This window comes from Hippocampus bargibanti, linkage group LG19, assembly GCF_051943395.1.
Source record: "Hippocampus bargibanti isolate YZ-2025 linkage group LG19, ASM5194339v1, whole genome shotgun sequence".
Classification (NCBI taxonomy): domain Eukaryota; kingdom Metazoa; phylum Chordata; class Actinopteri; order Syngnathiformes; family Syngnathidae; genus Hippocampus; species Hippocampus bargibanti.
The window spans coordinates 11,796,037-11,810,533 of NC_142752.1; the positions used below are offsets into that span (position 1 = coordinate 11,796,037).

The 14,497-nt window shown below is 44.9% G+C and overlaps 1 protein-coding gene across 1 annotated transcript in view; it reads left to right on the plus strand.

The window, feature by feature from the left end:
- The window catches only part of slc35f1 (solute carrier family 35 member F1), a 50,506-nt gene that overhangs the window by 17,620 nt on the left and 18,389 nt on the right, over positions 1-14,497 (plus strand). The window contains 1 exon segment of the mRNA XM_089021928.1: positions 12,070-12,245. Coding sequence (XP_088878054.1) covers positions 12,070-12,245 — 176 coding nt within the window.

The window sequence follows — 14,497 nt, forward strand, 5'->3', positions numbered from 1 at the left end:
TGGAAAAAGAGCTAACATTACCTTACTTCCTGTGCTACGGTGTTTGAATTGTTCTGAAACATCAGTTCCCCAGATCGAATCATGGGGCTTAAACGACACTCTTCTTTTCACATGATGGTGCGCTGGACGACTGGTAACGATGAAAGTATTGTCAGTTACAGTAACAGGTGCGCACATACCGTAGGCTCTCGGAGGAATAAAAGAATATACTTTCCAACCACGTAACCACCAAAGATGTGAAGATCCAGGTAAAATGGTGACATTGGTGTTTAACGGTAACACATATAAACATCTATTCTCATCTATAAAACCTAAATTTTGACCTGTACCGTACATTGCAACGCATACTGGTAATCGCAATCTGCTCTCGGTCATAACCTGATTTTCAGTTTCCAAAATGGTGTCTAAACTTGGAACAATCTCTCCTCTCGAAGCATTGCGAAGAACTGGAAAATGTTGATCAGGTTTATGCGAAGATATTAACATATATGCAACTCGAGCCATTTTATCTCCAAATACCTTTGAATGCACTCTTTGTTGCGTTACAGAATGTGGCATAAAAGAACAAACAAAGCAATTACTTTTCCTATTTTGTTTAGCAATTAATGTAGCATAACGATACCACGTGTTTGATAACAATGGATTCCAGTCATGTTTTTCTCCTGCAAACGGTTGATATAATGCGTCCATGACACCTGAATTTTGGGCTTTTTTGTCAGGTATTTCAACATAGGCTGTCAGTCTGATGTGCGGTTTATTTTTGAACGGCGATGTCACGACTGGTGTTGTCAAAGATGACAAGATGCATATAGTTACGGGAAAACCAGTGTGATGTTCACGAGAATCAGGACAGAGTCTCAAGTCAAGGGTTACGATAACGAGTTGGATATCTGTCATTGTGCCAGTTCCAGTTCCTAACCAGTTCCCTCGAGTTATCTTTCTGACAATGGCCTAGAAGGCCGTAGGGGTGACATGATGGACGTCTGGGCAGTCAAAGATCTCCAGCGCTCTCGGTCTTCAGCAGTTCGTAGCAGGGTGTGGAAGCTGCAGCCTGTCCATTCCTTAATGTTGTCCATCCAGCACTTCCTCTGTCTTCCTCTTCTCCACTTCCCTTCCACTGTCCCCTCCAGGATGGTTTTGGATAGTGAGGTATGCGTGGCCAAACCAGGCCATTTTACGACGTTTCACCATTGAGAGTACAGGCTCTTGTTCTCCAGAAAGGGTGATGACTAGCTGTCTGAGGTAGTCATTTGTGCGGTCTTCCCTGTAGGATATATTGAGCATCCTTCTGTAGCTCTTATGCTCAAACGCCTTGATCCTGCGCTCCGTGTCTGCTGTAAGTGTCCAGCTCTAGCAGCCGTATAACAAGGTGGAGAGTACTAAAGACTTGTACAGCCTGACCTTCACTGCGAAGCCGATGGTATTGCTCCTCCAAATTCTGGCCAGTCTTGTCATGGCTGATGTTGCTATTGCAATTCGTGATTTAATCCTTTGTGGAGCTGCCATCCTCACTCACAAAGGACCCAAGGTATTTTAAATCCTTCACCACTTCTAGGGTTTGCCCGTTCATTGTGATTTTTGTCGGTGTTGTTTTATTGTAGCTATTGACCAGTATCTTGCTTTTCTCTGCGCTTATTTGCATACCGTAACCCCTCGCTACCTTTTCCAGTCTGGTGGTAAGCTCCTGGAGTTCGGCTTCGCTTTTTCCCATCAGATCTATGTCATCAGCAAACCGGAGGTTACAGATGGGTCTTCCTCCGATGGATATGGAGGTGTGAAACTCTTCCAGGGCCTCATCCATGATGTTTTCCAGAAAGATGTTGAATAGGACGGGGGACAGAAGACAGCCTTGTCGGACACCGATACATGTTTTGAAAAGTTCCCCTATGGTGTTGTTCATGAGAACTGCACTGCTTGAGTTGATGTAGAGTGACTGAATGACCTGGATGAGATTCTTGTTGAAGTTGTAGTTTCGGAGCACCTGCCACATCCCCTCATGGCACACCCTGTCAAAGGCTTTTTTAAAGTCGATGAAGTTGTGGAACAGGTCATGTTGATGCTGGAGGTGTTTTTCGATAAGTAATCTGATGTTAAAAATCTGCTCTGTGGTACTCCTTTTTGGTCGGAATCCTGCTTGCTCATCTGCGATAATTTCCTCTCCCCTACTCTTTAGTCTGTTCAGGATGATCCTTAGCAGCACTTTGCTTGTGTGGCAGATCAGGCTTATTGTCCTGTAGTTCTGACACTGCCTTGAGTTCCCCTTCTTCGGGATAGGGATAACCAGAGATTGTGTCCATTTTTGGGGCCATTGCTTGGTTCTCCAAATATCTTGACAAATGTGTGTGAGTGCTTTAATTGTCTCGTGTCCTCCATGTTTCCAATGTTCAGCCGGGATGTTATCGATACCAGGTGACTTGCTGATCTTCAGGTTCCTTACTGCCTCCTCCACTTCTGCCTGGATTATCGGCACGTCATCATCTTCGCTGGTGACCTTTGCGGCGTCAGTGATTACGTTCTGGTTGGGTTTTATTCCTGGCAGTACTCTGTCCATCTTCTGATTACTGCTGACTTTTCGGTTAGCAGAGCACCGTCCCCATCTTCTATTATTGTTGCAGTGTGTTGCTGCGTCTTTGTCAAATCCTTCAATGTGGCGTATGCTGCTTTACTGTTGCCCTGTCGTATACCTGTGTCTATTTTGCCACACTGCTCTGTGATCCACTTCTCCTTTGTTTCCCTCATCCTCTTCCTAATATATTTGTTCACCATAGTGTGCTGTTTCGCAGCCTCTGGGTCATCCTTCTTGGTCCTTTTTAGTGTCCTTCTGTGGTCACACAGATCAAGGATGTCATCTGTGACCCACGGTTTCTTCTTCGTCCTATACTTCCCTAGTACTTCAGTCGCTGTTTCCACAAATGTGCTCTCCATAGCGTCTGTCAGTGAGTCAATGTCTTGTAGAAGGTTAAGGCTGGCAAATTTTCCTCCTATGCTTGCCTCAAATATTCCTGCAACTTGTGGGTCTTTCAGTTTTTCTAAGTTAAAACTGATTCGTGGTGAACCATTTTGCTTTTGGCTTTTGAGTTTGAGTTTGAGTGTTAGCAGCACCATATCGTGGTCACTTCCCACGTCTGCGCCAGGAAACGTCCTGGTTTGGGCTTTGTTTATGCTTGACTTGAATCTTTGAGGGGTCAAGATATAGTCAATTTGATTGTGTATGGCACCATTTGGTGAATGCCATGTCGTTCTGCGGAAGGTTTTATGTGGAAACAGTGTGTTGGCTGCGATGAGCTTATGGCTCCTTGCAAATTCCAGAAGTCTTAAGCCTCTATCATTTGTTTCTCCTATCCCAAAACGCCCTGCTGTCCCTTCCCAGTGCTCATACGCATCTGTGCCTATTTTGGCATTCCAGTCTCCCTGGACAATGAGAAAGTCCTTCTTGGGTGTTGCCTTAATGGAATTTTCTAACTCCTCATAGAATGTTTCTACTGCATCATCATCATCATAGTCCGTCGTTGGGGCATACACTTGGATGTTGGTAATATTCATGGGCCGCGCAGCAATCCGGATGCTGATGAGTCTGCTGGATATAGGTGTGCGGCTGATGACTGAGTTAATTTTGCTCTTGTTGACAATAAAGCCAACTCCATGTTGGTGTCTAGATTCTTCTCCACTATACCATATCTTGTGGCCTTCGTCTGTGGTTGTCTCGCCACAGCTGGTCCACCTGACCTCCGTCAGTCCCAAGACATCCCACCTGTATCTGTGTAGTTCATGGGTCAGCTCTTTCACTTTCCCACAGGCATACAGTATGCGGACATTCCATGTACCAATAATGGTATTACTCCTTGGGAGGCTGTAATTTGATGGTGTTCTTGTCCCAGTAGCATACTTGTCGTCCCCACCCTGGGGCAAAGCGTCATCCTACACACCACCAACCTATGCTGTCTGGCTACACTCTCACCAACCACTACTTTGCAGTCACTGATTTCTTTTAGATGGCGCCGTTGACACAAAATGTAGTCTACCTGTGTACTTCTGCCTCCACTCTTATAGGTCACCCTATGTTCCTGTCTCTTCTGAAAGAAAGTATTCACAATAGCCATTTGCATTCTCTTAGCAAAGTCAACCACCATCTGTCCTTCAGCGTTCCTCATCTGGAGTCCAAACCTGCCCACACGTCCTCATCATCTTTGTTTCCTGCGCCAACATGTCCATTGAATTCTCCACCAATTACAACCCTCTCACTTCTCGGGATGTTCTTTATGACTTCATCAAAGTCCAACCAAAATGTCTCCTTCTCCGCCAGCTCACATCCTACTTGTGGGGCATACCCACAAACAACATTGAACATACTGATACTCTTTTTACTTCTAAGACATTCCTAACAAACTCCTCTTTTAAGATAACCCCAACTCCATTTCTCTTTCTGTCTTCACCATGATAGAACAACTTAAACCCTGACCCTAAGCTTCTAGCCTTGCTCCCTTTCCACTTGGTCTCCTGGACACACAGTATGTCTACCTTACTTCTCTGCATCATGTCAACCAGCTCTCGACCTTTACCTGTCATTGTTCCTACATTCAAAGTTCCTACTCTTAGTTCTTGGCGTTCCATTTCTCTTTTCCTCCGGGCACACCTCCCTCCTCTCCTTCTACGACCAACAGTAGTCCATTTTCCACTGGCACCCTGAAGGTCAACAGTACCTTTTTCAGACGTCAGCTCGTGTGTAGCAGACGGCAGCTCGTGTGTCTTCAACAATGACGAAACGAAAGAATTATGATCTCGGAACGAAGCACATGGCAATCGTGGCTGTTGAGGAGAATCCAACACGGAGCAAATCCTCTATTGCAAAGGAATTCGACGTGCCGCAAAATACTTTATTAACATGGTTGAAGAGTAAGGATAAAATAAAGACGTTTGTTTCTTGACTGACATCAGAAAAAGGTTTTATAGCATCTACAATACCCAAAACACGCAGTATGATAAATGCAAAACACCAATAAAAATGACTTCACGTCACGCCAAGACGTCTTGCATTGCTGGAGAAGCCAAACAATGGCTTCAGATTCGGAGAATATGCTTTCTTGTTACACATCCATTCATGGATATGATTCAAATACAGAACAGAAAGAGTAAAGCAGACATGTTTGCAATCGATGAAAGATTTAATGTACTGTACTGTATACTGTATCCTATGGAGCCTGGTTGCCCTCTACTGGCGGCTTTCGGATGCAACATGGTTCTCAGACAAAACATGCATACATAATGTACAGTAAGATGTAAGCGTTGCAGTTTCCCTGTTGCAGTGTTACTGTATGTACATGCCCACTACTGTATATGGATGCAATCGTTTTTGCAACAATGTTTAGTTTTCATTCCATTCTGTATTAAAGATCCCCCAGTCACGTAGCCAGCTTCCGTGTTTATCCTGTCGACGCAAGCACAATAAAAAAACTAGCGATTAGCTGAGACTGTTGATAGCTCACAGCTTTCATTACTACTGGTCGGTCTTTTTAATAACAAAACGTAGCCGTTATCACATCCAGATACAAACAAGAGCTGTTGTTACGTCACAGCTGCGCGCCGGCATTCTATTCAGGCACTCTCTCGAACTCTGTTGTCGGGTCTTCCCAAGGCCCTGTCACGTAACCAGCTTCCGTGTTTATCCTGTCGATGCGAGCACATAAAAAAAAACTAGCAGCATAGCTTATATACAGCAATTAAACCATGGATTTAATAGAAGAATTGTGATATCCGAACAACGTACAAGGCAATCGTGGCTGTGGAGGACTATCTAACATGCAAATCCTTCATCGCGAAAGAGTTTGACGTGCGGCATCAACGTAAGTTATGTAAACGTTGCAGTTTTGGTTTTTCATCCATGTACAGTATTTAATTGTGTTGAATCCAGATCTCTTTATTGCTTGCAACAATCACTGTTTTTCATATGATTGTACATGCTGGCGTTCGTGGCTTTGTGTGAATAGAACTTCAGGATTTAGCATTGGTTGGTTGCATTTTTGAAAGGAAATCGTCATTAAAAAAGTGTAAAGACGTTTTTATTTTATGAACAACTTTATTTTTCACTTCACTACTGTACAAAAAACATGTTAGATACGCAATCTGAACCCAATGATAAAATTACATGCCATACCAAAGATCCCCCATTTACGTATCCCCCCCCCCCGATAGTACGGTTATATCAACATTTTTTCCGACTCCCGAGAATATCGATATAACAAGACTTTACTGTATTATTATTATTATTATTATTATTATTATTATTATTATTATTATTATTATTATTATTATTATTATTATTATTATTATTATTATTATTGTTGTTGTTGTTGTTATTATTGTTATTATGCCCAAAGACAGCATAGACTTCAAAGTCAGAAGGTTTTGAATCAGTCGTGTAATATGAAAGGAGAAGAGAATAAAATGGAAGGAGGAGGTAGCATCTTAATATTGGTTCTGCGCTCTTCCGCTCTTTCTGCGTCAGTCAAGAGGCAGGTCCAGTGAAGGAACGACTCTCCTCCACTCTCGCCCGTTCAAATCTCTTAACGGGCAGACCACCGGGAAGTACCCGTCTCCCATTGAAAAACGCAGGCAGGTGGCACTACTCAGAAGTCCAGGCTGGGAGACTGGCATCGGGTTTGGCACCAATTAATGTTCGGTTAAAACTCTTGTTCGTCTTTCCTGGTTCGGTATTGTCCGAAGTTCACTTGATAAAAATATCAGCAACGACGATAGATGGTGAACAAAAAACTACTTTATTCTAATGAGACAGAAAAAGCACTTCTCGTCTCGGTGGGACGAAGACATGAGCATACGGACAAAGATAGAACAAAGAGAAGAAGCAAAGAGCAAAGAGAACGAGCTCCCGCTCTGACAAGTTTTTAAACATACACAGTGGCGATCTGTTGTCCAATCAGTTGCGGACAAGTCGATCTTCCCGTCCAATCGGTTACGAACAACTCAGTGTTGGGAGGGTCTTAGATTGTCGTTGGAGCTGTTGCTTCTTTGCAACGACTATTGAACTAATAAGACTGATAATTTTATTTAACTAAATTAGACTGAAATTAAACATGCACTAATCATAATGTATACTAAGGTAAACATGAAAAAACATAGGTTTACTAATCTGGACATGAAATAACGTAATATGTTTACTAATGTGCATAAACACTATCAGCTCTCACCAGAAGAAACCACTCCTTAAAATAGTCAGTTGCTAGACTGCTCAGCGTTCGGTTCGGTTCAAGTACTGCTCTAGGAGTTTACCAAGACAGTGGATTTCAACTGTGTAAAGACCAGGGGGGCTAACGGTGAGAGAACCTGTAATTGTGACCGTTTATTTGATGATTTGATTTGGTGGTTTAATGTCAAAACCAGCCTGTTAAGCCTTCAAATGTAAACCTAATTGCTGTTTGTGTTTGTACCTTCTTCAAAGGTTTTTCACCTTGCAATCTGCAATTGTCTTTTCAATGAGAAAAGAGACGATTAAGTCCAAAATAAAAGAGGAAAAAGAAAGGAGAAATCTGTCTCATCATTGGAGATAAAGAGTGAAGTCCCAGTGTAATCCCGGTCAACACAGTCAAAACCCTTTTCAAGTTAGGGGGAGAACTCAAAAAACCAACGTAACTTGACAGTACCCGTTATAAATCCTTGAAGGCGATCGATGTGTGCACTCAGAGAAAGGGTGTGTGGAAAGGTAAGCCGGCTGGGGCGCTGTTCGGTCGTGTGCTTTGGTGTTCTTCCGCCGAAGATTACTCCGCCAGCCGTGGTGGGGCGGCGCTCCATGTGTATCCCGAAAAGTAGTGCCGATGCCAAGGTGTAATTTTCATGAATTTAACGTTCGTATACCGAAAAATTCATAAGGCAAGGTGATCGTAAATCGAGGCCCCACTCAATTCTTATTATTATTCTCCTCTTTTTTTCCTTTCGGCTTTTCCCCTCAGGGGTCGCCACAGCGAATCAATGTCCTCCATCTATCCCGGTTTTGTGCATCCTCTTCTCTCACACCAGCTACCTTCATGTCCTCTTTGACCACATCCATAAACCTCCTCTCCGGTCTTCCTCTCGGTCTCCTGCCTGGCAGTTCAAGACTCCGCATCCTTCTCCCTATATAGTCACACTCTCTCCTCTGGACATGTCCAAACCATCTCAGTCTGGCCTCTCTGACTTTCTCTCCAAAGCCTCTAATATGAGTTGTCCCTCGAATGTACTATTTCCTGACCACGGTTTTATACACTTTTCCTTTCATCCTAGCTGAAACCCTTCTATCACACACCACACCTGACATTTTTCTCCAGCCGCTCCAGCCTGCCTGGACACGCTTCTTCACCTCTTTTCCACACTCTCCATTGCTCTGGACAGTTGACGCCAAGTACTTAAAATCCTCCACTTTCTTTATCTCTTCACCCTGTAGCATCACTCTTGCACTTGGATCCCTCTCATTCACACCCATATATTCCGTCTTGCTGCGACTGATCTTCATTCCTCTCCTTTCCAGGGCATATCTCCACATCTCTAGTTTCTCCGCCACCTGTTCCCCGTTCTCGCTACAGATCACGATGCCCTCTGCAAACATCATGATCCAAGGAGATTCCTGTCTAACATCGTCTGTCAGCCTGTCCATCACTATAGCAAACAAGAAGGGGCTCAGAGCTGACCCCTGGTGGAGTCCCACCTCCACCTTGAATTCCTCAGTCATACCGACAGCACACCTCACAACTGTCTTACAGTCATGATACATGTCTTTCACCGCTCTGACATACTTTTCCGTCACTCCAGACTTCCTCATGCAATGCCACAGCTCTTCTCTGGGCACCCTGTCATACGCTTTCTCCAGATCTACAAAGACACAATGGAATTCCTTCTGACCTTCTCTGTACTTCTCTATCAGCATTCTTAAAGCAAACACTGCATCTGTCGTACTCTTTTTTGGCATGAAGCCTTACTGCTGCTCACAAATGTTCGCTTCTGCTCTTAGTCTAGCTTCAACTACTCTTTCCCAGAGTTTCATTGTATGGCTCATCAACTTTATTCCTCTGTAATTAGCACATCTCCTTTGTTCTTAAAAATGGGCACGAGTAGACTTCGTCTCCCTTCTTCAGGCATCTGTTCACCATCTAAGATCTTGTTGAATAACCCAGTCAGGATCACCACCGCTACCTCTCCAAGACACTTCCATACCTCGATTGGTAAATCATCAGGCCCAAGTGCCTTTCTCCCCTTCATCCTCTTCAGCGTCCTCCTCACTTCATCCTTGCTAATGCTTGTTACGTCTTGGTCCACAACAGTCACGTCTTCTACTCTTTGTTCCTTCTCTTTTTCCTCATTCATCAATTCTTCAAAGTACTCTTTCCATCTTGCCATCACACTACTGGCACCAGTGCTTGTCTTACCTCCTTCCTAAATGTCATGCAACACTCTTCCTTTTTCAACTTCCACCATTTTGTCCTCACTTCAGCCTTTGGTTTCTTTATCTTCCTCACTTCCAGCGTCATCCTACACACCACCAACCTATGCTGTCTGGCTACACTCTCACCAACCACTACTTTGCAGTCACTGATTTCCTTTAGATGGTGCCGTTGACACAAAATGTACTACCTCTGTACTTCTGCCTCCACTCTTATAGGTCACCCAATGTTCCTGTCTCTTCTGAAAGAAAGTATTCACAATAGCCATTTGCGTTCTCTTAGCAAAGTCAACCACCATCTGTCCTTCAGCGTTCCTCATCTGGAGTCCAAACTTGCCCACACCTCCTCATCATCTTTGTTTCTGCGCCAGCATGTCCATTGAAGTCTCCACCAATTACAACCCTCTCACTTCTCGGGATGTTCTGTATGACTTCATCAAAGTCCAACCAAAATGTCTCCTTCTCCGCCAGCTCACATCGTACTTGTGGGGCATGCCCACAAACAACATCACGCCTTCAATTTCTAGCTTCAGACTCATCATTCTATCTGATACTCTTTTTACTTCTAAGACATACCTAACAAACTCCTCTTTTAAGATAACCCCAACTCCATTTCTCTTCCTGTCTTCACCATGATAGAACAACTTAAACCCTGACCCTAAGCTTCTAGCCTTGCTCCCTTTCCACCTGGTCTCCTGGACACACAGTATGTCTACCTTCCTTCTCTGCATCATGTCAACCAGCTCTCGACCTTTACCTGTCATTGTTCCTTCATTCAAAGTTCCTACTCTTAGTTCTATACTCTTGGCATTCCATTTCTCTCTTTTCCTCGGGCACACCTCCCTCCTCTCCTTCTTCGACCAACAGTAGTGCATTTTCCGCACCCTGAAGGTCAACAGTACCAATGGCGGCCGTTGTTAACCCGGGCCTCGACCGATCCGGTATGGGATTCAAAGGTTTGATTTGCATATTTGTTTTGGCAAAAATGTTTTACGTCGGATGCCCTTCCTAACACAACCCTCTGTATTTATCCGGGCTTGGGACCGGCACAATAAGACACTAGCTTGTGCCCCCTTGTGGCTACATTAATTATTATTATTATTATTATTATTATTATTATTACAGTAAAGTCTCGTTATATCGATATCGGTTATATTGATAATACTGCTTATTACAATACTATTTTCATTTCCCGTGCACATTTCTAGTCTTTTTATGTATAATTAGTTCCGTTTCGTACGATTCATGGTTATTACGATAATCTGCTTACTACGGTGCTCCTTTTCATCTCCCGCCGGCCATTTTGCTATGTTTAAATCGATACACGCCATCGGTCGCGCCATTGGTCGACTTGGTCACGTGACTTGGTCACATGACCAGATCCCGGGAGCAGACGCCATTTTCATTTTCAGACGTCAGCTCGTGTGTATCAGACGGCAGCTCGTGTGTCTTCAACAATGGCGAAACTAAAGAATTGTGATCTCGGAACGAAGCACATGGCAATCGTGGCTGTTGAGGAGAATCCAACACGGAGCAAATCCTCTATTGCAAAGGAATTCGACGTGCCGCAAAATACTTTATCAACGTGGTTGAAGAGTAAGGACAAAATAAAGACGTTTGTTTCTTGACTGACATCAGAAAAAGGTTTTATAGCATCTACAATACCCAAAACACGCAGTATGATAAATACAAAACATCAATAAAAATGACTTCACGTCACGCCAAGACGTCTTGCATTGCTGGAGAATCCAAACAATGGCTTCAGATTCGGAGAATATGCTTTCTTGTTACACATCCATTCATGGATATGATTCAAATACAGAAGAGAAAGAGTAAAGCATACATGTTTACAATCGATTAAAGATTTACTGTACTGTATACTGTATCCTATGGATCCTGTATCCTGGTTGCCCTCTACTGGCAGCTTTCGGATGCAACACGGTTCTCAGACAAAACATGCATACATAATGTACAGTAAGATGTAAGCGTTGCAGTGTTACTGTATGTACATGCCCACTACTGTATATGGATGCAATCGTTTTTGCAACAATGTTGAGTTTTCATTCCACACTGTATTAAAGATCCCCCAGTCACGTAGCCAGCTTCCGTGTTTATCCTGTCGACGCAAGCACAATAAAAAAAACTAGCGATTGGCCGAGACTGTTGATAGCTCACAGCTTTCATTACTACTGGTCGGTCTTTTTAATAACAAAACGTAGCCGTTATCACATCCAGATACAAATAAGACCTGTTGTTACGTCACAGCTGCGTGCCGGCATTCTATTCAGGCACTCTCTCGAACCCTGTTGTCGGGTCCTCCCAAGACCCTGTCACATAACCAGCTTCCGTGTTTATCCTGTCGACGCGAGCACATAAAAAAAAAACCTAGCAGCATTGCTTATACACAGTACTGTTGTTTGACACCAATTAAACCATGGATTTAATAGAAGAATTGTGATATCCGAACAACGTACAAAGCAATCGTGGCTGTGGAGGATATCTAACAAGCAAATCCTTCATCGTGAAAGAGTTTGACGTGCGGCATCAACGTAAGTTATGTAAACGTTGCATCCCCTTTCAAATTGCTGCTGTGGACTGCAAATTTCCCCCACTGTGGGACTAATAAAGGTTCTCTGATTCTGCAGGGACCTGCTGGTGACATTGGCCTTCGGTCAGATCCTGTCCTGTTTAACCTGTGCCATCAGCCTCACGAGCAAATACCTGGTTGATGACTTCCATGCTAACACTCCGGTGTTCCAGAGTTTTCTCAACTACATCCTGCTGTTTCTGGTCTACACCACCACACTGGCGGTCAGGCAAGGTACACACAGAACATGCTTTATATGGTTGATTGAAATATCATTGGAACACTTGTATACTGTACACAACATGTCACGTTCCGGCGGCGACAGTGGCAGCTGGCGAGCAGGAACCTGTGGTATTGGCGGTGGATCGCTAAGCAGGACAGAGGCGTGGGTACCGGCAATGGATTTATTAACATAAAGCGCGGGTCCGAAAATACGCGGACCCGGTAAAAAGCTCGTGAGACAAAACCAAGAACGACAAACTGACAATGTTAGTGGGTGAGTGGCGGCAATCCACCCAACCACACTAACCAAGAAAAATAAAGTGGCACACGGGGGTGCAAAATAACCTACGACGCGGTGCAATCAACAAACGCGTTCGTGGCTAAAATCATTCCTCGGGCGAAGCAAATTATGTACTGGCAACAAGTTCCAAGTACTGGCATGGCACAAGGCGAAGTATCTTCCGACGCTGGGTTAGTGCCAGCGTCGGGTTTAAATGTCCACAGTCAATGAGGAGGAAATTGACAGCAGCTGGCGAGCGGCGGGAGCGGAGGCCCCGCCCAGCTGTCAACTGGCTCATGACAGTACCCCCCCCTCAACGGACGCCTCCTGGCGGCCCACCTGGTTTCGACGGGTGAGCCTCGTGGAATTCCCTCAGGAGCGACGGGTCCAGAATCCAGGTTCGCGGAACCCATTGACGGTCCTCCGGTCCGTAACCCTCCCAGTCGACCAGGTACTGGATGCCCTTTCCCCTGCGGCGTGAATCCAGGATCTCCCGCACTGCGTATGCCGGTCCTCCGTCCACCATCCATGGGGGGGGGGTTGGGCAAGAGGGGGGGCCAAGGGGCTGGACTCCACCGGTTTGATGAGGGAGACATGGAAAACCGGGTGGATCTTCATGGAGGCGGGCAGCCGAAGTCGGACCGCGACCGGGTTGATGATGGCCTCCACAGTGAAGGGGCCCGCGAATCGCGGACCCAATTTAGGGGTTGTCCCGGCCAGCCGTAGGTCCCTTGTGGACAACCAGACCTTCTGGCCCACCTGGTAGGCTGGCGCGGAACGGCGACGGCGATCCGTGACCCTCTGGTTCCGGACTGCCGTGCGTGATAGGGCTGCCCTGGTCTCCCTCCATACACGATGGGCCCGCCGAAGATGGTGTTGTATCGACGGGACCTCCACCTCCCCTTCCTGTGTGGGAAAGAGCGGCGGCTGGTAGCCATAAGCCGACATAAACGGTGACCGACCTGTGGCTGAGGAGACCAGGGTGTTGTGGGCATATTCCACCCACGGGAGATGGATGGACCAGGCCGAGGGACGATGAAGGCATAAGCGCTAAGCGCAAAGACAGTCTAGCTGGTCTACCGTGCTTGAGAAAACCGGAAGCTGGCCGACGCCCCCATGGACCTGCAGAAATTATTCTACATACTGTTTTCTTGATGTTATATTATATCCATTTGGTTATGCTCCTTTCAGTGTTGTAGTTTTAGGTCAGAGTTTTAAATCCAATCAGAATTCAGCTAGCTTGTGTCGCCAGGCTGTATGAAATCTGACCGACACCTTCAGAATCAACAGTGAGGGCGTCTGTGCGCTGTACATGAACGGGCACATGTAGTTGATATATAGTTGCGATAGCCAATCAGATCACGAGTTGGCACAGTAAGGCCAGCTAGAGGGCCTCGCGTTGAACATGACATGTACGCGTCCTGTGATTGGATACTCACTTTACCTCAGCCCTCAGCGGAGGCAGCGCTTTGCAAATCAACCAAGCTACAACAGATCAGACCCGGAAACCAAGTATATCTACTCGCTTTTTTTAACCCACAATGGCTGAAGGAGAGGACAACTCGCTGTCGCATGTAGGCCTATTCTCAAGAACAAATGAAAAAGATTTGTTTACTTTTATTTTCAACAAATAGTTCGTTTTGTGAACGTCTTGTTGTTTTTCTTATATTAAACTGACATTTTGTAATTTAGCATAAAATCTTGTTAAAGATTGCATATTCTTGGTGGACTTCATAAAACTTTGTGGACAAATTATTTTACATTTCCTTTTATTTTTAAGTGTTTGCAGTATCACATATAGTGACAAGTTCTAATTGCTGATGCAGATTTATTGATGTGTAATTGCTCCGGAAAATAGCCTGTGTTGTAGACGATTAAGGTGATGCCACGCCCAGTACTGCGTGCATGTGCTTTTGTAAATGATATCTCCAGCCGTTGTGTCATACATTATGGTATTACGAGGGATATTTGTTCAAGTCGGACT